Here is a 25618-nt window from a genome sequence, read left to right on the forward strand (position 1 = left end):
GAAACTAGTGGACAAAGGTTTATATGAATACAGTATTGTTTCCATGGCAACAACATACTCAAGGACTTGATCGACGCTCCAAATAAAGTGTTAAAAAAAAAAAAGTGTTGAAAGCATTTCCAAGATTAAATGGAGCTATAACAGATGAAATGTACATGTTGCTTAATAAATCAACTTTATTATTGCAGGGTTCATTATATATTTACTATGCACTACTTTTATTTTTTTAAAGTGGTGTAGAGGATGAATCAATAAGGCATGCATTCTTACACTTATTAATTTCGTGTCTTTGATGCACTTGTCAAAATGTCATATTTATGCCTAATTGTTGTGACATTAAGAACATAATGAACTTGTGCAGTGTTGTATTTCGCAGCAGTAGTATGTGTTGGGAGATACTGTTTAACAGATTAACACTAAACTGCTATGACATTCAAGGTAATGAACTTAAAATGTAGTCTGATGTCTGCTTTCTTATGATTTACTCAAAATTCTGTGGCTCTTTATTCAGTATCCCAAAGCCGGTTGAGACGACCAGCACCTTGAATGATAATGATCTTCTGGATCTGTCTGAGAGGTCAGAGTGTTTTTCCTCTGTAAAAGCAAGCCAATACACTGAATCCAAACATTTATGCTGGTGCTAAATTTTTATAGACTGCCACTGCTTCCATGCACCTTAAACATCTAATAAATCTAGCTGTTGGCAAAATAGCCACAAGACGGCGCTAACAGTCTATTAATGTTTTGATTGGGTGAAGGTTTAATTTCAACTGCAGATATATCATGTGCAATGTGTTATCCTGCATATATTTATGTACCTTTTTTATTTTCATGTTTAGCACGCCACCGAAATTGGTGAATCCCATCCCTACCACCACTGACCAGCTGGCAGGAGGGTAAAGACTTTGTGCTTTTCTCTACTTTCCCATTAACTCAAAGCTCTTGATTTTACAGCAAAACAGGCATAATGTGTTTCATTTTAAATACTCAGTGTTCCAGCCTGCCAAAATGGTGACATGTTCACATTTTCTACTATATATGCTTATGAAAAATAGACGCTTCTGATTTTCTTTTGCACATTAACTCATCTACAAGTAAAGGCCTGTCCTTTTAAAATGCAAGAAATGTTACACTTCAAGTGAAAAGGAAGATTTTTTTTCTTCGTCTTATGTCTATTTTGCTTCGGCTCGAAAACCTGATCAAAGTCCGAGATTCATTTTGTGAGGAATCACACTGAAAGTAGGTTACAAGGTTTAACACCCCAACATGAAGTTAAAGGAAGTAGCTAAAATCATTTCCATGATGTTTGATGAAATGGGAAGGATTTTCAAAGATTGACTGTGGGGATTTTTTTTTTTTTTTTTTTTGCTACAAGAGCATTAGTGAGGTCAGGTACTGGTGTTGGGAGAGGTGCAGGTAGCTTTCCAGTTTATCCCAAAAGGTGTTCAGGTGGTAACTTCTACTCCAAAGTTGTCACAATATGTATTCACAGAGTTTGCTTTCTGCACAGGGGTCTTGTTAGGTGGGAAAAGGTTTGTTTCAGTGAAGAGGAACAATTTTCTACAGAATACAAAAGACATTCTCAATAATTGTGTGCTTTCAACTAATTGGCAACAGTTTGGGGAAGAACTGTATAATCGTTTGTCTTGCTCAGGTCAGGGTATATGTTATGTACTCAGCCCAAGCTAATTATACATTCATGGCATTTGGCAGACACCCTCACCCAGAGCGACTTACAAGTATCTCTTTCATCCTACGGAGGAGGTCAGGATTAAGGGCCTTGCTCAAGGGCCCAACAATTTCATCTTGGCAGTGCTAGTATTTTAACTCGACCTTCCAATCAGAAGTCCAGCATCTTAACCACTCAGCTCCCAAAACACCTGACACAAGCATTACTCAAGATTGTATAAAATGTCTTGAATTGGAATAGAATAAACGTCTGGACCTTTGTATGTGCTCTAAGACACTTGTGCTTACAACTGAGGTGAATCATTGACTATTTCTGCAGCTCTCTACTCAAGACAGAGAAGACTAAAGGATCTCTGGATCTGCTTGCTGTTGATATTATTCCTATTGATACCAATACTGACAAGTAAGCAAGAATCTTTATGTTGGGAGGTTATTTTTTTGTCTTGTTTGATGTATTTATCTAAAACCTTGGAGATTTACCAAGAGGATAAAACAGAAATATTTCAGTGTTTCATTGATGTGCTCGTCTCTCTGATCTCCTGCTCAGATTAAGCACGAATAAAACAAATACCAAAACTGATGTAACACAAACTGTGGTGCAGACCAAGAAGGATGTAAAGGATGTGAAGAGGTAATTCTTTCTTTAATTTTTTTTTTTTTTTTTAAAAGAAATCTAGTTAATTTTCTATTTCACAACATCTGGCACTTATCTGAAATGACTTACAGAAGTGTCTCTATCCTCATGCACATTCTAATGTTAGTTCAAATATGTAAGTGGATGAGAATACTATCAAGTTCATACAGTGAGTCAGTGCAACCAAAAATTGTGCAAGACTAGTACAAGACAAGATTTTTATTATTGTTTTTGCATTTAGTGAGGGTGTAGGTGTAGGTGTATAGCCAGGAGAGACTCATTCTACCACTTACATGTCTTACTTGTAACCATCTAAGAGGATAGTAGGCCTTGCCTTGGCATGAAGGCTTGAAGGGAACATGATGCAAAGCAGGGTTATGTGTTGCAGAAACTGAAGTCTTCATGCAAAAACTTTTATTTAAGCAAGTGAAAATATCTGAAATGCAGGCACAGTTCAAATCAAATGATTTTTAAGCTCATTTTTAAATGTTTGTATTATTCTGCTTTATTAATGCAAACTATTTTGTTCACATAGACCACCAGAGCTTTATTAATGCTCTGACATTATCATGTGTTATATAACAATATTAATGTGCTATCACCAATGTGTTAACATTCTCACTTCCTTTTTTTTTTCACCGTAAGCACACAAGAGAATTTGGTAAACCCCGTCCCCACCACCACTGACCTGCTGATAGGAGGGTGAGAAACTATGTTTGTCACAATTTTCTCATTTTTAAATGATTGTATTATTATGCTTTATTTAAGCAAACTATTTTGTTCAAATAGACCACCAGAGATTTATTAATGCTCCGACATTATCATGTGTTATATGACAAAATAATGTGCTATCACCAATGTGTTATTAACATTCTCACTTCCTTTTTTTTTTTTTCCACCTTAAGCACAAAACAGAATTTGGTAAACCCCGTCCCCACCACCACTGACCTGCTGATAGGAGGGTGAGAGACATGTCACAATTTTCTCATTAACCATCTTCATTTTCACTTTAAATAAATATCATAATGCCAAAAATACTGACTATGTACAACTTGGAAAAACCCTTCATGTGGTGCAGTTTTAATTTTTGTTTGGCTACCTCTAAAACTGAAAAGGAAAAAAAAGTTTTGTTTATAAAGATAGACACCTGATTAGATGGTGTATATGCTTTTCTGAACATTTCAATTCCACATTTAGTCCCAATTTGGTATTATAATAACCTCCACCCTTGGTGGGAAGATGTCCAGATACAGTTTGTGAAGATTTGTGATCATTCAGCCACCAGGGTGTTAGTAAACTCCAGTACTGACGTGTGGTCAGGATGCCTGGGGTGCAGTCAGTGTGGGAATTCATCCCAAAGGTGTTTAATGGGTTGAAGTCAGAGCTCTATAGCAGGCCACTCAAGATCTTCCACACTGACCCTTGTACACCATGTCTTCATGGAGCTGGCTACAGTGTGTGCACAACGGAATTGTCATACTGGAACATGTTTGGTAGTTTAAGTGAAGGGAAGATTTAATGCTACTGCATCCGAAGACATCCTATAAAATTGTGTCTACAACTTTGTTGTGGAAAAGTCAGGTGTCCCAATACTTTTTTCTATATAATGTCAGAAGTAGTATTGGTAAGAAGCACGCAAAAGCCACATTATACCACTCTTCACCACATCATGGCACCTGTTAGTGGGTGGGATTTATTAGGCAGCAAGTGAACATTTTGTCCTCAAAGTTGATGTGTTAAAAGCAGGAAAAATGGGCAAGTGTTAGGATTTGAGCGAGTTTGATAAAGGCGAAACGACTGGTTCAGAGCATCTCCAAAACTGCAGGTCTTGTGGGGTGTTCCTGGTCTGTAGTGGTCCGAAAGTGGTCCAAGGAAGGACTAGTGGCAAACTGGCAACAGGGTCATGGGTGGCCAAGGCACATTAATGCACGTGGGAGGGAACGCTGGTCCATGTGGTCCGATTCAAAATATGAGCTACTGTAGCATAATCTGCTGAAGAAGTTAATGCTGTTAATGCTTGAAGAGTCAGGACTGTTTTGGCAGCAAAAGAGGGACCAACACAATATTAGGCAGGTGGTCATAAAGGTTATGCCTGATCGGTGGGTACAAGGTTATACCTGGGCAGTGTGTCTAGTGTTAGCATGCCATGTCATGTCTGAGCATATTCCTGGCTATTTTCTCAGTTCTTTGCCCCAAACAAAGAAGACTAGTGAATCTCTGGACCTGCTGGCTTATGATGTCATCCCTATTGACACCAACAAGGACAAGTGAGCATTATTGTTTTGTGTTTGCTACAGATTATAAGATAAAAAGAATAAAAATAAAAAAAGGCGAGAATTTCTTAGGTCAAACCCCTCATACTTAATTTTTTCTCTTATTTATTTTAGACTCAGCACAGACAAAACACAGAGCAAAGTGGAGACAACGACAACTATCATACAGACCAAGACGGTCCAGAAAGGGTATGACCGATTTCCTTTCACCATGATTTTATTACAGTTTTGCAAATTCAAATTCAAGCTGCTATTTGGTGTTCATCAGGTTCACGCAATCCTTTAGCAAGTTTTCCCCAGATTGGTTTTATACAGTTTCAATTGAGATTTATTTGAATCCAATTCTGCTAATGCAACATGTTAAATTAAGAACAATTTGCACATAACAGAAAAGATCCAATGGCAGAGTAATAGATGAGAATATGTCTATCGAGTGGAGACTGAGTGGAATCCCCTATTAACAATCACATCACAAATTAATTTGCATGAGCCAAAGTGCTTTCTCGCCTTTGAGAGTGAAATCGGTGTGAATTATTTTGTTTGTTTTTGTTTCAGCTCTGTCGATCCATTCGATCCGTTTCCGATAGTGAAAGAGTCCACAAAGAGGTAATAATCTGGGCTTAAAGGTGGCAATGCAGGCAATCATCTGTGTACACATCACACTTATTACAAATGCAACACCTTCTCTCTCTTTCTCTTGCAGCTCTGTAGAGCTCTTTGATCCTCTTCTGTCCAACAGGTACGTGTGCAGGTAGAATGACTGAGCATGCTGCTGAATGATTTCCAAATGAAAATTTTCTCATAACCAATAATGCATTTTTTTTTTAAAAACAATTACAAAAATATCACTACTATTGTAATGTTTGAGCATTTAATGCTATTTTTCAGCAACAACAGCCAACAGCAGCAGACAGTTACAGTCACATTCGAGCAGAAGTGAGTCAGCTCTGTTTCTTTTTCCAATTTCTTTCTCTTGCCTCAACACACTGCAATAGTCACTGCTTGTATTATTAATGACCACACTTGGCTTGCTGACCTAGAACTGATTGTACGCTGGTGCTGTCATAAAAATAGCCAGTCTAGACTTCACCAAAAGGCCTCTACTCTTTGCCGCATATCAAGTTACTGCTTCTCGGGCATCACCAGTTTCCTTTCAGTATATACTGGAACTCTTATTTTGATGGTGTTATTCATGTCTTCTGAAACCAGGTCCTCTAAAACTAGCTCGCCATGGGACAAATGGGCGGTTCCCACTATAGACAACGCAACAGAGGACAGGTAAACAGCACGTCTTTACAGGCACAGTTTTCCTTTGTATTGTTAAAATGGCTGTCTTTGAAATTGCCTTTGAAATACTCTAACAGAACATATTATGGAGGTGTTGAAGGAGCTGTTTACTGCATGCAAGGCAAATTGTAATTGCGGTGAAAATAACGACACCTTCAATCAAAGTCACCATACCAGTGGTTGAAAGTACAATTACAACAAGCTACAATTCTACATGTGCCTGGATGGTTGTTTTTTTAAGCAAATAAATAAAAAAAAAAACATTGAAAAGAAAGAAAATATGAAAGAAAGCAGATCTAAAGATGTTTCCAGTCAACAACCCTTGCTATTTATTGATTTGTTTGTTTTGTTTGTTCAATTAATTCATTTATTTATTCCCTGTTTTACTGTTTGTCTTACAGTGAACCTGAGTCAGAGCCAGAGCCAGAGCCAGAGGATAAGTAAGTTCAGCTTTCCTCTGCGTAAACACAACAATATTGGATTTTGTGTTTGGCCAGAAAAAATACAGAGTAGCTCATTTTGCCATTCTTTTAAAATATGCTTACATACGTGCATTAATTGCATTCCTCAGTTCAGGTTTAAGACCTTAGTCAGATTTTGCTAGATGTAGTGCATTGTTTATTGGAACAGATCTTGGTCTGACAAACATTGGAGTACATGTGAAGCTATTATCACATTTACATTTATCGCATTTATCCAGAGCGACTTACAATCACCCCTATCTCTTCGACACAACTAAGCAGTGGAGGGTTAAGGGTCTTGCTCAAGGGCCCAGTAGTGGCAGCTTGGTGGTGCTGGGATTTGAACTCATGACCTTCCAAGTCCAATGTCTTAACCACTGTTCCTCACGCAGCAGGAGCACAGTGCAAATACAGTTCAAGAGCTTCAGATAATGTTCACATTGAACTTGGACTGTGGTATGGATGTTGGTGCCCCAGATTCCCGTTCCTAGCTGATATGTGTGCAACCCAGTGTGATCGTATACCGTTTGTCCGCTTGTCTGCTTTGAGGTTTGACCTGTTGTGCATTCTGAGATGCTTTTCTACACAACACAGGTGTACTGAGTGGTTATTTTAATTACTATAAACCTCCTGTCAGTTCGAACTTATCAGGCAATTATCCTTAAACTGCTCTCGTTGACGTGTTTTTACACACAGACCTGATGCTCACTTTATGTTTTTGTTGTTGTTTTGTTTTTGTTTTTTACACATTTTGGAGTAAACTCTGGGGACAGTTGTGCACGAAAATCCCAGTATTTCAGCAAGTTTCTAAAATGCTCACAATCAGCTCAAACTATGCTACTAAGCCAGATCCTATTTTCCCCTCCTCTTTTGCTGATTATTCATTATTTTATGCATTTTACTGCTACCACTTGGCTATCCCATTGGCTAATTGCATAAATGAACAAGGGTCCAGCTGTTACTAATAAAATTCGAGTGTAAATATTTTTTTTTTATGTGATTTATACATTAGAGTACAGTTTATCTGGTGCTGCCTTGTTTTACTCCTAGTTTTTGGAAATGTGATGTGTGTATTATTTATAAAAAAATTTTTTTATATACACCACATACTATATGAACAGAAGTTGGTGGACAACATGATCATAAGATTTGTATGCGCTTTTAGAAATTTTTTAGAAAATCCATTTAGTCCCCATTTATTGTAATAACCCTCATTCTTCTGGGCAGATTTTCCACTAGATTTTAGAGTGTGGTTGTGGAGATTTGTGCTCACTCAGCTACAAGGGTTTAAGTAAAGCCAATTATTAATGTAGAGCAAAAATGGCCTGGGGTGCAGTCAGTGTTCCAATTCATCCCAAAGGTGTTCAATAGGGGGTTGGGCCAGATCTTTATCGCAAGCAACTCAAGATCTTCCACTTCAGCCCACTTTATGCATATCTTCATGGAGCTTGCTTTATGGACAGGGGTACTTTAATGACTCATTTGTGGTAAAACAACCAAAAACTAAATATGGCTGGAAATGTAGGTAAACTGATTATAGGGCAAAAGCATTGTATACTGTGAGAAAATCTGTCAGTCATGTGAAAATGAAAGTACACCCTTTTTGAATTCTATGGTTTTTATGTATCAGGTCAAAATATAAATCATTTGCTCTTTATCAGGTCTTAGAATTAAATTAATACATCAGATAAACAACAAAACAAGACACAATACACTGTCATTATTTATTTTACATTACTAAGTACACCTTTACTGTTTCCATAGGTTTAAGAGGCTAAATAGCAGCCATGTGCTGTTAATCTAATCCTCTTAATTAATTGATAATCAACAAGTATGACCACCTTTACAAAAGCCCAGTGTAGAGCATTTAGATGTGTAACATTATGCCAAAAACAAAAGACATTAGCAATGTTTTTTTTTAAAAAGCAATTGTTCCTGTCCGATCATTTTTATTATGCAGTGATATGTAACACACATCATAGACTTCAAAAAGGGGTGTATATTGTTTTTTACACCACTGTAAGCTCATTGTGCAAATAAAGCACATTGGACTAATCTCATATTAGCAAATCAATGTAAAGTGTTGGGCAAAACCCTATATATGTACATAATATACAATGTTATTATCTTATCTTATTTTTGAACAGTATTAACACTGTCTACACCAGAACAGAAGAAAGCAGCATCCCAGCGCTGGATACTGAATCTAAAAAGTGGGTGTTTGCATGACAGATGGCTAACTGTGAATTTTTGAATCTATAAATGTATAGGTCTATGTAGTCATTCTTTAATTGTTTTATGTCTACTCCTTTTATTTAGTATTATTATTATTTGTTTAGGAATGTTGTCTACGTCAAATCGTACGTGAACTCATCCGATCTGCCCAGATTCAGCACACGCAGATATGACAAGTGAGATACCTCTTGATATTTATATGCAATATATTTTTTATGAGAATTATTACCATTTGTATACCACATTTTTTAAAGTGAATGTGATTTTTATACTTAGGCAAGCATCAGGTGTGTGTAAATGTGAATGAAAGACTTGATCGAATGTGGCGTTATATATACTTTTTTTCACATTACATGTAAAATTAAATATGATATCAAATCAATAATTTATGACACATTAGGTATTTTTTTTTTAGCCCTGTTCTCCTTATGTCAATTTCTTGATTCATATCTGTTCTTACTATAAAAAAAAGTCCCTGAAACTGTTATTTGGTGAGTATCAACAGATGCACAATAAAGGCTTGCTTTGGCTGTTTAAAGTAACCCAAAAGGCTGTAAAAATTAAAGCAGGCCGATGTATTACTGCACTAATCATGGGGACACAAAAGCAATAATACTGACGGTTATGTTCATTACATTACTTAGTGCAATACACCGAGCAGTGTAACGGTCTGAGAAAGAAAAGCTATGATGTATAGAAGAGGCCTAATCTCAGTGTTTATGCCCACAGTGAATATGATTATGTGACCTCAAGCTCCAGCAGTTATGCATACAGCAGCCCCTCCAGGTAACTGCACACTAATGCAAATCATTCTGCCCGAATGTCTTTCACATTACGTGTAAAATTAAATATATCACATCAATAATTTAAGACACATTAGGTATTTTTTTCAGCCCTGTTCTCCTTGTAATAAAAACATCTCGATTCATATTCGTTCTTACTATAAAAAAAAAGCCCCTGAAACGGCTATTTGGTGATTATCAACATTTCAGATGCACAATAAAGGCTTTGCGTGGCTGTTCAAAGTAACCCAAGAGGCTGTAAAAATAAAGCAGGCCAATGTATTACTGCACTAATCATGGGGACACAAAAGCAATCATACTGACGGTTATGTTTATTACATTACTTAGTGCAATTCACCGAGCAGTGTAACGGTCTGAGAAAGAAAAGCTATGATGTATAGAAGAGGCCTAATCTCAGTGTTTATGCCCACAGTGACTATGATTATGTGACCTCAAGCTCCAGCAGTTATGCATACAGCAGCCCCTCCAGGTAACTGCACACTAATGCAAATCATTCTGCCCGAATGGCAACAGAATTATTATGTTTTTGGTAAATGAAAAAGTCTCTCAGGAGTGATTTCTTGAGTCATTTATGAAACAGTTCTTATTATGCAATACGATTGTTACGCTCAGAATCTGTCCAATACTATTCTGTTAACTAAACAACAACAATGCAGCTAATGTTCCCGCTATGTTTATCCTTGTTTTTTCCCTTTAGCGCTGAGACTATGAGTGCCTGCACCTACTGTGGTGGTCTTGTAGGAAACAATTCCAAGATCACTATTGACCACCTCAACATCTCATGCCACCCTGAATGCTTCAAGGTACATCGCTAGCACTGACAAGTTAAAGTTTATAAAGAATTACTAACAAAAATTATCTATAGGTCGTTTGATCTATTCAATTGATTTTAATTGTTTTATTTGTATAGCGCAATTGACCCAATGCAGATTTACAGCTATGTAGAGGTTATAAAGTTGGAACATATTAGTTCAGTGCCTAGAAGTTTGTTACTTATAAGTTGATCTCTAATAAGTGAGCCAGAGGCCAATATGGCAAGGACTAACTCCCTGCGATGGCATGAGGAAAAAACCTTAAGCGGAACCAACTTCATCTGGATGGCACTGGATGTCCGTTAATTACTGTGCTTCAGTAATCTGTGCTTCAGTGCAGAACTGTTCATGCAAATTGCAGTCCTTAGCCATTGTAGTTGGCTGTTCATATTAGTTCTAGTTCAAATCAATAGTTTTTGAGTTGCTCAAATCGAATCTTTAGATCTAGAATTCTGCCTGCTCTAAATTACAACACCGAGATAAAGTAGTGTGATAAGAGTACATTTATTTGAATGCATTATAATAGATAATTATTAGAGAAAGAGAGTGAGAATTGCCTTTATCTGTGCAGTTGTTACCCATCTTACACTGTATGTAACCAATCATAATTGAGCATTTAGAAAGGCTTTTTTTTCTTTTTATAAAATTTTTCTATTTATTTATATACTTCAAATTTATCCAACCTTGTTCCTCAAATAACATGTAAGGAATGTAAGGTTGTTAAAAAAATTTAACAGTGTGGAGGGCAAAGCAGAGTAACTGGTACCACCCCTAAGTTAATCAGTTTCCAATATCAGCATGTAGAGGAGTGTTTTATTCCTTGTATACCAGAACATGTTAATGACCATTCTGAATTATTTTAACGAACTGAGTTATACAATCGAGTTATAGCATCTGTAGACAGTCACTGAATCTCCAGTTCTGTCCAGAAGACTCTTTTACGGTGGAAAATATACAGTACTTACCAATACCAAGCTCTAAAATGTTAAATACAGAAAGCTTCTCCAAATCAATATATATTTAACATGTGACAGCCATTAAATATTAGTTGTTTACTGTCCACTGTACAATTTAGTACTTCACTATCGAAAGCGTAATCTACGCCATCTGGCCACTCAGGATAGATTTGGCAGAGCTGTTATTAAATATTTAAGAAAGTTTTTATACACATAAAATGTGCATATTATGCAAACATTTGTGGACACCTGGCCAAAAAATATTTTGCTTTTTGTACATCCCATTCCACATTTGTTCCACTAAATTTTGGAGTGTGCTTGTGGAGATATATGCTCATTCAGCTGCAAGGGCTTTAGTAAAGTCAGGTACTGATGTAGTCAGAGCTCTATAGCAGCCACTCAAGATTGTGTACCTCCGAATTTGTGGTAACAGTTTGAGGAAGAAGCACATATGGCATGAAAAGTCAGGTGTCCCAATACTTTTGTCCAAATAGTGTATTTTTTTTTGACGATATTAACAATGTTTCTCTTTTTCTTCCTCAGTGTGGAATCTGCAGTAAGCCAATGGGCGATTTTATCCACAGTATGTTTTGGCATTGTGGGATGGTCCACTGCGAGAGCTGTTATGCAAATGTTATTTAAGGGGAGTTTCCATCGATTGCTTCGTTACTCTGGTAAACACCGGGGTAACCAATGTGCCTCGAGATGGCTTAATTCCTGAGATTATCCCTTGTCCTTTCTGACTCCATTAGAATGTATGTAATGATGTTTAAATTCGTTTACATTCCCAAAACACTTATCCTTTTCTTATATCTGCTTTTGTTTTACTGTAAAAAGTGCTTTTAGCATCCGCATCATGTGTGTTTGGTTGAGTGGGTTTTTCACCGTTTCTACAAATTAGTACCCTCATTTCCTCTTTAAATCTTGTAACATTACCAAGAAAAGTTTTTTTTTTCTTGTGTGTTCTTCAGAGGATGAATATACTTTTTAAAACTGTGAATAAATGTGGGGTTGTAAAATGCCTGCTGTGTTTGTTCACATTTTACAAAAAAAACCAAACAAACAAACAAAAAACAAACAATAAAGCTTACAGAATATAGAAGTATTTTTATTTGTTGGTCTTTACAAAAGGTAAAATATAAATAAATATATTATATAGAATACTGGTATAAAAATGTTGACACGTGCACATTTAAAAGTTGAAAAATGCCTGGAAGACACGAAACGGTTTTCTATTTGACAAGTACAACAGCAGCTGAATTTTAAATGTCAAGTTCAGCATCGTGAAAAAAAACAAAAAAAACAAAACAAAACAACAAATAAATTATTCATAAAACACGTAAGGGCTTGTTCATAACATCTGCACCGATAAACAGAATGATCCTGTTCATATGCAGATCATGTTCGAACAGGTTTCCAAATATGACTTAAACATCCCTTTTATAACACTGCAAAACAAACTACGCACCTGCATGCAAACTGTATAGATGGAATCATTTTGCTGACTAAAACAGTAAAATTATAAAATACTTTTTTTTTTGCATCCTGGTTTTGGCATCTAGCTAAATGAATCAAAAACGACTCATGGTCTGATTTTCTTTAGTGTGTATTTTGTCTTTGGTATGAGTGTGTTTGGTAAAGTAAAAGTGGTCCTTCATTAGGAACAAAAAAAATTACGCTTATAAGGTAAGGTTTTTTTTCTAGAGGTGCGGTCACCTTATTGGCTGTTCCTGCTCACCGCCATTCTGGGAATATGTTGCCAAAGCAGTCCGGGGTCAGACTCATTGTGATGAATCAGTGAAACAAGTCCCTCTGCCTGGTCCAGACTCTGCCAGTAGTCTTGCGGCCACATCTGAAGCCAACTGAACACAAATGCACAATGATCACACTATAGTACGAACAATAATACCTGGACAAAAATTTGTGGACACCTGACTATAAGATTCTATTTACTTAACATCCTATTTGCCATTAGAATAACCTCCACTCTTCTGGGAAGATGTTCCACTATATTTTGGAGTGCGTTTCATTCCGCCACAAGTGTGTTTGTGAAGTCAGATACTGATTCAGATGAGGTGAGGAGGCCTAGGGTGCGGTCAGCATTCCAATTCATCCCAAAAGTGTTCAATAAGGTTGAGGTCAGAGCTCTAGCAGATCACTTGAGATCTTATACTCAGACACATGTAAACCATATGTGCATAGAGCTTGAATTGTGCACAGGGGCACTTTTCATTTCTTCCACATTTTGGGATGTCCTATACAATTGTGTGCTTCCAACTTTGTGGTAACAGTTCAGCAAAGACCCACATGTGGCTGGAAAACATATGGCTGTACAGATAACCCATATAGTAAGATTATTAGTGCAAGTAAACACACTTTAAGAATACCGTAGGAACTGGTTCGCATCCCATATGGCACCTAGCGTTTAGTTTAGATATATAACGATCAAGATCACATGATGAGTCTGACTCCTACAATGTTCTACATGTTGTGTGGACACAAGTAGGGAGCAGAAAAATCACAGTCTCAGGATCAAATCAGCAGCTGCTGGAAGGACAGCCTCCAACCAGTCAAGTTTTAACCACGGCACAATTCTGGCAGTCGAGAACATTCTTTGCCTCAAACATAGCTTAAAAGCTCTCTATATAAATATTTTTCAGCAGGGAGAAATGATTTTAATGTTTAATGTTGCTGCTCACAGAGTAGCAGTGAGGAGCAAAACCTGCCCAGGTTTTCTGCAATAGCCATTGTAATGCTGCTTTCGACTAGAGGTCAGAACTCGTAATTCCCAACCTATGAGCAGAAAAAAATGAAGAACCTGCCCTCTCATTTCAGTTCAGCAAGCCATATTAAATTAACATGACTGCTCACTACATCAGCAGTAAAGTAAGAAGTAGCACTTCTTACTTTTAAAGCAGTTATAAGGGACTAGTACATGCTTCACTTGTTAAATCTTTAACACTCAACAGTTTCGGTATCTATTTGGCATCTTAATAGATGTGTACATTGATTATGACAGTTAGCTGGCGAAGTTGTTGCTCACAAAAGACGAACATGAAGCTTCCACGATTTTTCCCCATTTTGTAGCTTGAATGTAAAGAGGTCGAAAATGACTGAATTTTAGAGGGTAAAACAAAAACTCTTTTTGGCAGAGCAAAACAAAGCTGAAAAAGTATAAGAGTCAGTTTGTATATGATCTACAAACCAGCTATAAAATGATGTGCTACACAAAGGCACTAAACAAAAGGACAAAGTTAGAATGCTTGAATGATGATTAAAATCGTACGCAAATGTAACCACAACTCACTCTACTTACTCAGGGATTTAAAGAGTTCAATATTGAAAACTGTTAGACTACTGAAGTGTGTAATGGCTGATCGTGTGCTCGGACTCCAACATACCTACAGTTCTGGGTATGTGTGTGTGTATATATATATATATATATATATATATATATATATATATATATATATATATATATATATATATATATATATATATATATATATATATACAGTACAGACCAAAAGTTTGGACACACCTTCTCATTCAAAGAGTTTTCTTTATTTTCATGACTATGAGAATTGTAGAGTCACACTGAAGGCATCAAGGGCTATTTGACCAAGAAGGAGAGTGATGGGGTGCTGCGCCAGATGACCTGGCCTCCACAGTCACCGGACCTGAACCCAATCGAGATGGTTTAAGGGTGAGCTGGACCGCAGAGTGAAGGCAAAAGGGCCAACAAGTGCCAAGCATCTCTCGGGGAACTTCTTCAAGACTGTTGGAAGACCATTTCAGGTGACTACCTCTTGAAACTCATCAAGAGAATGCCAAGAGTGTGCAAAGCAGTAATCAAAGCAAAAGGTGGCTACTTTGAAGAACCTACAATATGACATTTTTCAGTTGTTTCACACTTTTGTGTTATGTATATAATTCCATATATAATTCCACATGTGTTAATTCATAGTTTTGATGCCTTCAGTGTGAATCTACAATTTTCATAGTCATGAAAATAAAGAAAACTCTTTGAATGAGAAGGTGTGTCCAAACTTTTGGTCTGTACTGTGTATATGTGTGCGTGTGTATATATGTATATATATATATATATATATATATATATATGTATATATATATATATATATATATATATATATATATATATATATATATATATATATATAAAAACAGGTTTCCCCTCAAGAATAAGTAAAATAAAAATAAATAAATAAAGTTACCCATCATTAGGGTCAATCTCCTCTACGGCTCCATACCCAGGGCTAGGAAGTGGACATCCCATGTGTGTGTTGTTGGCCATCTTTGGCAGGGGTGCTGGATACTTGTCAGGTTCTCGTCTGTGCTTTTTGGCTGCCGCCAGTCTCTCGTTCTCCCGGTCACACACAAAGCATTCGAAGCCATTTAGGTAGTTGGGCTTGCTCATGTCATTAATGCCCCACTCTCTGTTCTGAAAACCTTCCAAGAGGCGGAGGTTCGTTATCTTATCTGGACTCTTGTACTCCAAGTAGTGTAAATACTTCGAGTCATCTTTATCCAAATCCATAATGAACTTTGCTAGGTCTTGAGGAGAGGCGAAATCATCTATCAAAATGGCGGAATGATCGTTCGGGAGCCAGTCAGCAACAGAGGATGAGCCTCTATAGATGGGCACGCATCCCTGGTGCATGGGCCGCCACAGTTTCTCAGTCATGTAATCAGGGCACAGTCCGTTCTCTAGAGCGAGGTGGAACTTGTAACGAGCCACGAAACTCATGAAGCGCCGGTCCTCGCCTGTGGCTGTGCTGGTGTCCTCTAGATACTCTGGCAGGGGCTTGTTGTTGAGACACTTTCCATAGGAGTCCACCTGTAAATAGAAATGGATTCAATAAGGGGGAAAAAAGAGATGGGTAAGAATACATAAACTGTCAAATTATGTTTTAAATAAAAAGTATAGTATAAAATAGAGAAAGAACTTAATGTGATCTTTAATTGGATCTTTTGATGGGTAATTAAATAGATATAGTTGATTAAAAAATATCTCCTAATATTTACTGAAATCATAAATATAATTTAACTCCATAATTGATATGCACTACATGTATTACATATTGATATTTACTATATATTTGATTTTTTTTTATTCAACATCAATATAGATGACTGAATGAACATAACATGACTAATAGGTCGTTATAATATTATTCATCAATATAGAAAGTTGAACTGATACGGGTATAAAATATAAAGACACATTAAGCAATTGTGGATTTTATTGATACGATAGCCAGGTTGGATCGTAATTTCCTGAAAACTAATTAATTAACCGATAGTTTTTAAATGGATATTAGATTATAAAAGAAAAAGCTCCAAGCTAAATAGTACTGAACATTACAAAATAAAAAATGTATAAAAAAAAAATATATACAAAAATATATAAATCATATAAATAATAAATATAATAGAGCGCTCTGCGTGCAGCCTCGTGTAAAAACAAACAGTACGTAGCGTAGCATAAAGTCAGTAATATGCGTCTAGGGGCCGCTCTTGTAATGACCTGCTCCAGCATCAGATGCAACCTGGAAAAACTATCAGTATGGATTTTTGCAAAAAGCAGATATTTCCAGATAAATAAACTATCAGTGCCGATTAATGGGTCGACCCCTAATAATAGTATGAGATAAGAATACATTATTTTTTAAAACTAGATGAATAATTGCGATGTCATTATAAATGTGTGTTATTTTCCAGTTCTACAAAACTAGAGCAAATGAAATACAGCCAAGTGCTCCTCAATATTAAGAAAGAGGAAAAAAAGCATCCGATTCAATCTCAAATTGCTACCTGTAAGTACTTCATAAGCTCCTGGACATAGCGGTCACGGTCTGAGGGCACATCGCAGTGTGACTGCATGTACAGCACTGGGGCCAGTCCAGCAGTTCTCCAGCGGTTCTTCTCCTCAAGAGAGACGGTGGGAGACTGCAGCAGGTAGTCGAGTGACGGCAGCCACTGCAGTGTGAGCGGATAGTCAGACTCCCTGCGGAAGGTAGCTGTGTAATTGAAGAGGCGGATTCCAGACCCATGTGACAGCAAGTAATTGTTCATTGGTGACTCCTCGTGGAAGAGCGCCCAGGTCTGGTGTGGCAGACGAGGCAGAGGCGCCTCATATGCGCGAAAATCCGTGCCGTAAAAGATGATGGAGGCTGTGCGCCGGTGTAACTGGACCTTGCGATTTTGTGTCACCAGACAGGAAGAGTGAGCACAGTCCACACGCTCTGTATCCCCTGGAAAATGTGGAAACAGGTTGGCACTCCACCACAGCAGGATTGGAAGCTCCTTGTTGCTGCGGGTATCTGTGTTGCCCGGGCCGCGATAGGCGCTCACGCTAACAAACTCCATGTCGGTGAGAGCGCTCTGTGGCTGGAAAGCACTCAGGTCTACTGGCTCGTGTCTGGCACATGACAGCACACACATCAGCAAAAGCCACAGAGAGGACAAAATCCTGGGCTCAAATGCCATCTAAATAGTGAAGAAGGACATGGAATTAGTGCTGAGCCCTTGGCCTATAATTGAATAGAAATTTTGTGAAGAGCAGGAGTGTTTATCTTAATGAATATGTAACACAATTTCACACAACTTAGACTTCTGACTAATTTTGATTATTTACAAAAAATAAAACGTTAAAAGTTTTTTATAAAATTACATGGCACAAAAAACACATTTTTGTATACATAGTTAGATTATAGATCTCTCCCAGATTTATGAAGTAGAATTAACTTTCACACTGCAACATTACCATTTTTTTTTTTTTTTAAGTTTGTTGAAAAAATTTACATCAAGATACATGTTACATCATGTTTAATCATCTTAAAGTATCCTGACAGCTGAGAGATTACACTACCAAAAGTCAAAAGTTAGGGCACTCGTTCTTATTTGAAGATTTTTCTTTATTTTAGTTGTTTCTAACTTTTGCATATTAATAGTGAAGTCACTGAAATCATGACAGAACAAATATTAAAGTATGTAGTCAACAAGAAAATGTGTTCAATAACCCAGAATAATGTAAAAAAAAAAAAAAAAAAAAAAAAAAAAATTATATATATATATTCGGATTCATCAAAGTAGTCACCTTTTGCTTTGATGACATTTTGCACACACTTGGCATTCTCTCAATCAGCATTTTGAGGTAGTCATTTGAAATAGTTTTCCAGCAATCTTAAGAAGTTTCCAGATGTGTTGAGTGTTTGTTGGCTGCTTTTCCTCCACTCTCTGGTCCAACATATTCCCAAACCATCTCAACTGGATTCAGATCGGATGATTGTGGAGGCCAGGTCCTCTGATGCAGCACTTCATCAGTCTCCTTCTCAAATTACATCAATCAATGTGTGTTCTTTCATAATTCAGTATTAATGTACAATGTTGAAACTAATGCAAAATAGAAAAAAACACTTAAGAAGGGGTGTCCAAACTTTTGACTGGTGTCCACCTCTACAAGGAAACCTTTGATATAGTCCAGAGATGTTCAAACTTGGCTTGTCTGCCAGGACATATTTGAGTAAAGGAACATAAATTAAAATAATGTATGGTATAATGTAACGTTTCCCGCTAAAAAAAAAATATACATTTGATTTTTACTCCTTCACAGGAAAAGGTTTTGGCACGTTTTATAGTTAAAACAAATCCTGGGACACAAAAAAACCTCCTTTAACCCCATGTTTGTGTTATCAATGTGGAAAACAACCTGGAATATCTTCAGCTTCAAGTCAGTTAAAAACACACATATTTCCTTACCTTTCCTTAACTCCCTCACAAAAGGTTTCACCTCATTTGGTCCACATTTGTTGACAAACAAAATTATAATATGATTTTTTTTTTTTTTTTAGAGCAAAGGTAAAACGAGACAGTAGAAAGGAGGTATTTCTTCAACGACGAAGGGAATAGGGCGTGTGGGCTTTATGGCCACCTAGCGGTACGGAGACATTGTACGATTAAATAAAAATAAAGAATACACAATAAAAAAAAGGAATCGTTTAGACATTTATTTTAGTTTACGAAAGTTATTAAGAAATTGTTTTGTCGTTGTTTGAGGTTTGTAAAGCTGTAATTTAACGCAATCAAATAAGCACACATACGGACTTTAGGACCAGGGGCAGACAGAGATGGTCGCGTGAGAGACACGCAGGCAGGAGCGCGAGCACGTCAAATCTTAGCAGCGGGGACGCGCCGGACACAATGAGGTAATTTTGAGAAAAAAAGTATATAAACTCAAACATGTCTTCGTGGTTTTTTGGTTGGTTTCGCAGGTGAAATTGTTGTTTAACATGTTTGGGTTGAGTTAGTGTAAAATATTGACTGCTTTTGTGCCGTCGGGTGTCCTTACCGGTAATGAGCACTGCGGTGAATGATGGACGGTAGCTAGCTAATATTAACGCTAGCATGCGGAATTTACGGGTTTATTCAGCAAAAAAAATGTGTCAAAAAACAAAACTTGTACAAAAATATACAACGATAACCTTTGTACGACTGGTTTGAGACACAACCAAGCCGAAAGGTGAAGAATGGTTTCTGCAACTGTAAGCTTGAACCAGTCAGTGATGTTTTGCGCATGCGCGAACATCACCTGTTTCCTGTTTGGTGCCTTTATTTACTGACTCATTGTTGTTATTTACCCAGGGCTAACAATAGCTTCTGCCTGATGTACTGCAGTGTCAATGAAAGCAGACTGATCCTACTTCAATCCAGAAAACTGACATAAAATGTGTCAAATATTTGATCATGTAAAGAATTCAGAACTGCTTCGGCAATTACCTGACATGCATTCATCCGATTTATAAAGAGACAGACAAAATTATGTTGTGCCAATGCTATTTTTATACATAGAGTTTCCCAAATGCCTCTATACCCAGTGGATTATATACTATATTTTGAATGAGCACCATGTTGTGTTGTCCCTTTTTTAGTGCATGCTTTTTTGTGAACGAATTAGTTTTTTGTATTTCTGCATGAATGTAATCAGATCCTTATCAGAAGCCAAAAGAGAACCAAATGAAATCAATGATGCAAAAACATTTGATAAATAAAAAAATTTATCCAACTTTAAGTATCTTTGTAATAAAAAGGATGTAAATCTTTGACCCACTTGAACATTAGTAGCTTCAAACGAGCATTTCTGTACTTTCTGATCAGTCCTACACAACGGGTTTTTTTTTTTTAGCCCATTCCTCATTACAGAACTGCTGCATGTGATGATGGTGGGCTTCCATGCCTAAAATGGTGTTCTTGATTCTTTAACAACATTTCTATTGGGATGAAGTGTAGGATTTTGCTTTAACCATTTCTTTGAGACTTACTGTTTCGCTTAGAATCAGTGTCTTGCTGCATCATACACTCTTGGGTATAGTTTAGTTAAGGGACAGATAATCTTATTTTGTTAAATATATGCAGTCCAGAATCCATAGATCTATCTATCAATAATGGCAAGCCATCATGGACCCTCTAACAGTAAACAGCCCTAAACCACTATACTACCAGCTCCATGTTTGGGATGAGATTCTTTTGTAGAAATGCACCGTAAGCGTTTTCATTTAAACCAAAAATATCTATTTTGGGTTAACCACATCGTCTTGATGTTTGTCAGTGCATTCTTTTTGGAGATTAGTGGCTTCCTGGCTTCTCCTAGAGGTCCTGAGACATCTAGAGCCGTACCAGTGCCAATTGGATCCCACTTCATGTGGAGTTTTGACATTGGACCTCCTTGAGTGTTTAAAAGCTCTGGCATGGAGAAGCTGGTGTTGGATCTGTGATGTTCGCCAAACATCTAAGGGAGTTTTTCCTTGCCACAGTCGCCATGGCTTGCTCATCAGGGATAAATACACATCGTTCACCTTAACTGTTAATTTCTGTAAAGCTGCTTTGAGACAATGTCTGTTGTGAAAAGCGCTATAGAAATAAACTTGACTTGACTTACTACCTGTACTCTTGGTGTGATATTTGCTGGATAACCATTTCTTGGGAAAGTAACAATTGTTACTTTTCTATTTACTTATCACCTGGATCTGTGAGGCTTAAAAACCTGGCATGGCACACTTTTACAAACCTGCGTGTTGAAGACCCAAGCTTAGGTTCTGGATACATGGGAGCCCTTGGCTTTATTGCCATAAGTTCAATTACTCTTTAAATGAACTCCAACTCGTATGCTTTTCAGACAAATATGTCAGAGTAGGACAACTGTACTCAATAAATGTAAAACCCGTAATGCTTCTGTGTTAGTTTTTTAATATGGTTCTTGCAATTCAGATTTTATAGTTGATCTGATCACATTTTAGAGCAAATTTATGGTAAAGCATTTACAAACATTCTAGCAACACTGTATATCCACAACTACTTCAAAGCAGCTCCCTCTTCACCCATAGCCATCTCTGAAAAAACTAATGATAAACAATTTAAATACCTGCTCCATTAAAAAAGAGGTATAAGGAAACAGATTTTCACTACGGATAGCGTATGCACAGATAAAAATCCTGGAATAATTTTCCGATTCTCTTGCACTTTAAACTCTGATATTCTTTTGTGAAATACAAATCACTGTCATTAACCAATCTGTGCTGTCCTATAAGAGGGTGTTTCCCTGTCCAAAGTCTGAGTGTCATCCACAGCTGTTCAGTTTGCAAAGCATTTTGTATATAGAGCTTTATTCAGCATGCTGGGTGTCAACTTGCAAGCAGGTTAGATTTTTGTGATTAATTGCGAGATCCAGTTGTGAGATATTTCATTTAATAGTATTACGTAGTTTAACTTCTTAAAGGGCAGTTGGTTATTTTTGCTGTCAGCTTGGAAATTTGGGGTATGAGTTAAAGGTTAGCAACAGCGCAGCTGCTCAAAACAAGTTTCAACCAACCAAATATTGAAAAAATAATCTAGAATAGATTATTTTGTCATGATTGCTTCAACCACTAGAGTCTCACTAAGGAGCTTTGTTAAATTCTAATTAGTCAGATTTAAAATAAAGACTTTTATACTCATACACTCAGGCTGAATATATTTTTCTTGCCTTGGTTTTAAGAGTAAAATCATTTCAAGGCAGTGGAAACAGGTCCAAAGCTTTGCGGTTGTGTGGAATGTGTGCGAAATTAAAACATTTTCTCGGTGGGAACATTTTCTGACATTTATTATCAAATGTGGTTTTATTCTATGTTTAATCAAAAAGTCTCATAGCACATTGTTGGCAACTAAAGCTGATTTGAATCACTTATTTGATTAGTTGTCACAGCCATAGGTAGCAGGCTTGCTCACCAGCCCAGTTCTGAAATTTAGCAGCCTTTCATATTGCTATCAGAAGTCTTTACAAAATCTGTGTAAAATAGTCAGTGTGGTATTTTGTAACAATTGGTTAAAGTGAGCTACCTGCAACATTTTATCAATGACTCTTGATGTGTGTTTTTGTATGTATCCGTTTTAGGTCACGTTGAGCCTGCCGTCTCTGGCATCATGAGCGGCAAGAGCCTTCTCCTGAAGGTCATCCTGCTCGGTGATGGAGGTGTGGGTAAGAGTTCGCTGATGAACCGCTATGTGAGCGACCGTTTCGACTCGCACTCGTTCCACACCATCGGCGTGGAATTCCTGAACCGCGACCTGGAAGTGGACGGGCGTCCGGTCACGCTGCAGATTTGGGACACTGCGGGCCAAGAGCGCTTCAGGAGCCTGCGCACTCCGTTCTACCGCGGCGCCGACTGTTGCTTACTGACGTTTGCTGTAGACGACGCACAAAGCTTCCACAACCTCGGTGCCTGGAAGCAGGAGTTTGTGCGCTACTCGGACGTACGTGAGCCCGATCGCTTCCCCTTCGTGGTACTCGGAAACAAGGTGGACAAGGTCGAGGACGGCGAAAGGCAGGTGCCCGCAGAGGAAGCGCGTGCCTGGTGCCAGGAGAATGGCCATTGCCCGTACTTCGAGACGAGCGCGAAAGACGACACCAATGTAAGCGCTGCCTTTGAGGCCGCTGTCCGCGAAGTGTTGGCCTGCGAGGATCACGTCGATCACACTTTGCTCGGAAGCACTATTGACCTGCACGGCAATCGAAAGGCCCCGCGCTCATCCTGCTGCTGAGGATCTCGCTGAGATTAATGGTATCAAATGGTGTTAACCGTCTAGATGCTCCTCATCTCTGCCTGCTCCTGCAAAGGTCAATGTAATGGAAAGGGAGTAGATGGAGTGTGTAGAGTCTTGACTGGAGGATTAGGCTTATTTAGGTACAGATGTTAGAGATGTACTCATTCAGAGTCACTGGTACAATATTTTTTGGTTTGCTTTTCTGCCTACATTTGCAAAAACAGTATGATTGAGGAGGGCTGTCTGGTCAATTTAAGGTTATATGGGACTTAATTGAGTAAGATCTATGTATGTATGTATATGTGTGTGTGTGTGTGTGTGTGTATTTAAAAGGCACCACACTGGAACATCTAAGGATAAAACATCTCCGCTGTGTCACATTAACCTTCTGAATGGTCCTAATCTCTGCCTTCAAAGGGCAATGCTACGATAAGGATGCAGTATAACCTTGACTGTATATCCTTGCTGGCTTGATTAGCAAGAGAAATTATACCCATAGTACCGATGGTACTCTGTAGGACGCTGTAACTCGTTCCTGCCAAAGGCACCTGTTCTGCACTGGATTTTCTTGGCTTTCTTTTCCTGGAGGTCATGAGGCTCCTACAATCTTCATGTGGGTTCCTGCTTGTGTTGTGTTTTTATACAGAGTTCCCACTTCTGTGTTTGTAACGCGGGTTTATCGTATATCACAGTTTATGTATCTAAGTGGAAGACTGTTGTTTTAATTACCAGTCATAAGGCATTTTTGGTTTCCGTTCTCTTTACCAGGTACGAATTTTAAGGTACTGTTAGTGCTAGATGATCTAAAAGGTTGTTGCCTAAGCATGCACCAGCTCTTTTACACTAAAACGAAGGGCTGTTCGCTTAAAATCTGCGGCTGTTTTTACAGTCCGCATTCAACTTCAGTCCTTCTCGTCAGAGCCTAGTAAAATATTAAGAGTCGGTCTTAAGTCAGCACTAAATTGTTTTTGTAGCAGTTAACCATCAGGAGTACATGTGCTCTGGGCCAGCAGCTTTATGGCTCGTTGTTTTGCTGCCTTTTACTTTTAAATGGCAAAATAATTAGAAATCTTTCCCTTGCTAATCTGAATGTGAAAAAAAAATACAACCAAAGCACATCTGCCCTGGTGTCTTGAACTTAACGTTCAGTGTGTTGTGAAAGATACTTGTGCACAGTCCTGTATTTTCAGATATATTTGGTACAAAAGATTTTGCTATTGTTGGTGTTTTAACATTTTATTTCCCCGTCCCCATTCGCAGGCCTACATGAGACATTGACCTCTCTTTCTTAGGAGTAAACCAGATATGATAAACATTTTATCATCTACTATTGCTGCCTATATTTAAGCAACAGATGTAGCTCATTAGTCCGTCCTTCCATTCAAAGTTTACTCTCCTAACTTAAAAAAAAAAATAAATAAATAAAGTGGCCATGTCGCATTAACCTGAAAGATGGCCGTCGCCTTTGCCTGTGCTTGCATGTAAACTCCACAATGCTTTACGCTTTCCGTCCCGCTAATGGTTTTATGTAGCAGCCGATATGGGTTGCAGATCAGTCCAATTATCTCTGAATCTTTATGACAGATGAAAATGGTTCACTGTGAAACAGCATCAGTTCCGGCACTGTATTTCCGTTCACATTGACTACATAAAGCTCTACCAGTATTTATACCCTGTATTGGAAGATATTGAACTGCTATGGCATTTTAAGTTGAGGTACCTGAATACGTTCACTGTGATTTAGATCTTGTTTTTTTTTTTTTTGCTTGGAGTTTATTTTTATTCGTTATATAGACGTCGCATTCTACTAGAAGTTTGTGTTCCTGTACTTATTGAAATAACTGTTTGATTGCTTGAATGATTCTTTTAAAATAACTTTGTTCAACAAGTCCTAGGATTATGGTACATTACAATAAGTCATGTTTACTGTTAACGTCTTTTTTCGAGTACCTCAGTATGTATCAATTGCATATTTCTTTATAGTATTACAAAGTATTGCTTTGTAAATCTGCTACGCCTCCAACTATTTATTATTGCACTGACTGTAAACAGTGGCTTGGAAACTAAATGTCATGCTGTAGGGGTTGCACTCCATGTTCCCCAATACGGCTATAATGTGCTACAACTTAACTCCACCTGCACATAGTTTTTCCTTAAATGTACGTTGAAATGAGTTTAATTTGTCTAATGATTCCTGAGAACACGGGCGTGCATCTCCTCAACCGTGCAGCCCAGTCTATCAGTCTCAGCAATAAAAGTGGTCAAGGCTACTTTTGTTTACAAACTAAATGAATTCAGTTGGCAAATATCCAATACTAGTGTGAATAAACCTTTCAACTGACTGACACGTGTGAAGTGTATTATTGACA

General features: G+C 37.7%; 3 protein-coding genes across 9 annotated transcripts in view; 2 read left to right on the forward strand and 1 right to left on the reverse strand.

Annotated features, from left to right (window-relative positions):
* The window catches only part of znf185 (zinc finger protein 185 with LIM domain), a 21591-nt gene extending 9342 nt beyond the window's left edge, over window positions 1-12249 (forward strand). For 2 of the 3 annotated variants that reach the window (XM_083560263.1, XM_083560265.1), the window contains 19 exons: window positions 512-577; window positions 840-896; window positions 2009-2092; window positions 2237-2320; window positions 2969-3025; window positions 3229-3285; window positions 4507-4590; window positions 4711-4785; window positions 5152-5202; window positions 5300-5335; window positions 5485-5532; window positions 5806-5874; window positions 6285-6323; window positions 8492-8557; window positions 8684-8755; window positions 9309-9365; window positions 9795-9851; window positions 10080-10185; window positions 11694-12249. In XM_083560263.1, the coding sequence (XP_083416389.1) occupies window positions 512-577; window positions 840-896; window positions 2009-2092; window positions 2237-2320; window positions 2969-3025; window positions 3229-3285; window positions 4507-4590; window positions 4711-4785; window positions 5152-5202; window positions 5300-5335; window positions 5485-5532; window positions 5806-5874; window positions 6285-6323; window positions 8492-8557; window positions 8684-8755; window positions 9309-9365; window positions 9795-9851; window positions 10080-10185; window positions 11694-11792 (1264 nt within the window). In that variant the 3' untranslated portion in view covers window positions 11793-12249. The remainder of the gene's footprint in view (window positions 1-511; window positions 578-839; window positions 897-2008; window positions 2093-2236; window positions 2321-2968; window positions 3026-3228; window positions 3286-4506; window positions 4591-4710; window positions 4786-5151; window positions 5203-5299; window positions 5336-5484; window positions 5533-5805; window positions 5875-6284; window positions 6324-8491; window positions 8558-8683; window positions 8756-9308; window positions 9366-9794; window positions 9852-10079; window positions 10186-11693) is intronic. The other variant, XM_083560264.1, reaches the window with a different exon arrangement.
* On the reverse strand, window positions 12243-20152 carry pofut4 (protein O-fucosyltransferase 4). 4 transcript variants are annotated; one of them, XM_083560376.1, is made up of 5 exons: window positions 18933-19073; window positions 18271-18678; window positions 16986-17660; window positions 15386-16008; window positions 12243-13012 (listed from the first exon to the last, which is right to left on the reverse strand). In XM_083560376.1, exons 2-5 carry the CDS (start codon window positions 18319-18321, stop codon window positions 12868-12870), a joined length of 1494 nt encoding a protein of 497 aa, XP_083416502.1. In that variant the 5' UTR covers window positions 18322-18678; window positions 18933-19073; the 3' UTR covers window positions 12243-12867. The 4 variants fall into 4 exon arrangements, with proteins under 4 accessions (XP_083416502.1, XP_083416503.1, XP_083416505.1 ...); XM_083560377.1 differs by having other exon boundaries at window positions 18271-18566; window positions 18933-19070; XM_083560379.1 differs by lacking the exons at window positions 18271-18678; window positions 18933-19073 and adding an exon at window positions 19522-20152.
* On the forward strand, window positions 19225-25591 carry rab9b (RAB9B, member RAS oncogene family). Of its 2 annotated transcripts, none has more exons than XM_083560471.1 (2): window positions 19225-19378; window positions 22600-25591. In XM_083560471.1, the coding sequence occupies exon 2, from the start codon at window positions 22629-22631 to the stop codon at window positions 23244-23246; it is 618 nt and encodes a 205-aa protein (XP_083416597.1). In that variant the 5' UTR covers window positions 19225-19378; window positions 22600-22628; the 3' UTR covers window positions 23247-25591. The 2 variants fall into 2 exon arrangements, with proteins under 2 accessions (XP_083416597.1, XP_083416596.1); XM_083560470.1 differs by lacking the exon at window positions 19225-19378 and adding an exon at window positions 21780-21865.
* Window positions 25592-25618: the final 27 nt, after the last annotated feature.

The sequence above is a fragment of the Silurus aristotelis genome (assembly GCF_946808225.1).
Source record: "Silurus aristotelis genome assembly, chromosome: 14".
Classification (NCBI taxonomy): Eukaryota; Metazoa; Chordata; class Actinopteri; order Siluriformes; family Siluridae; genus Silurus; species Silurus aristotelis.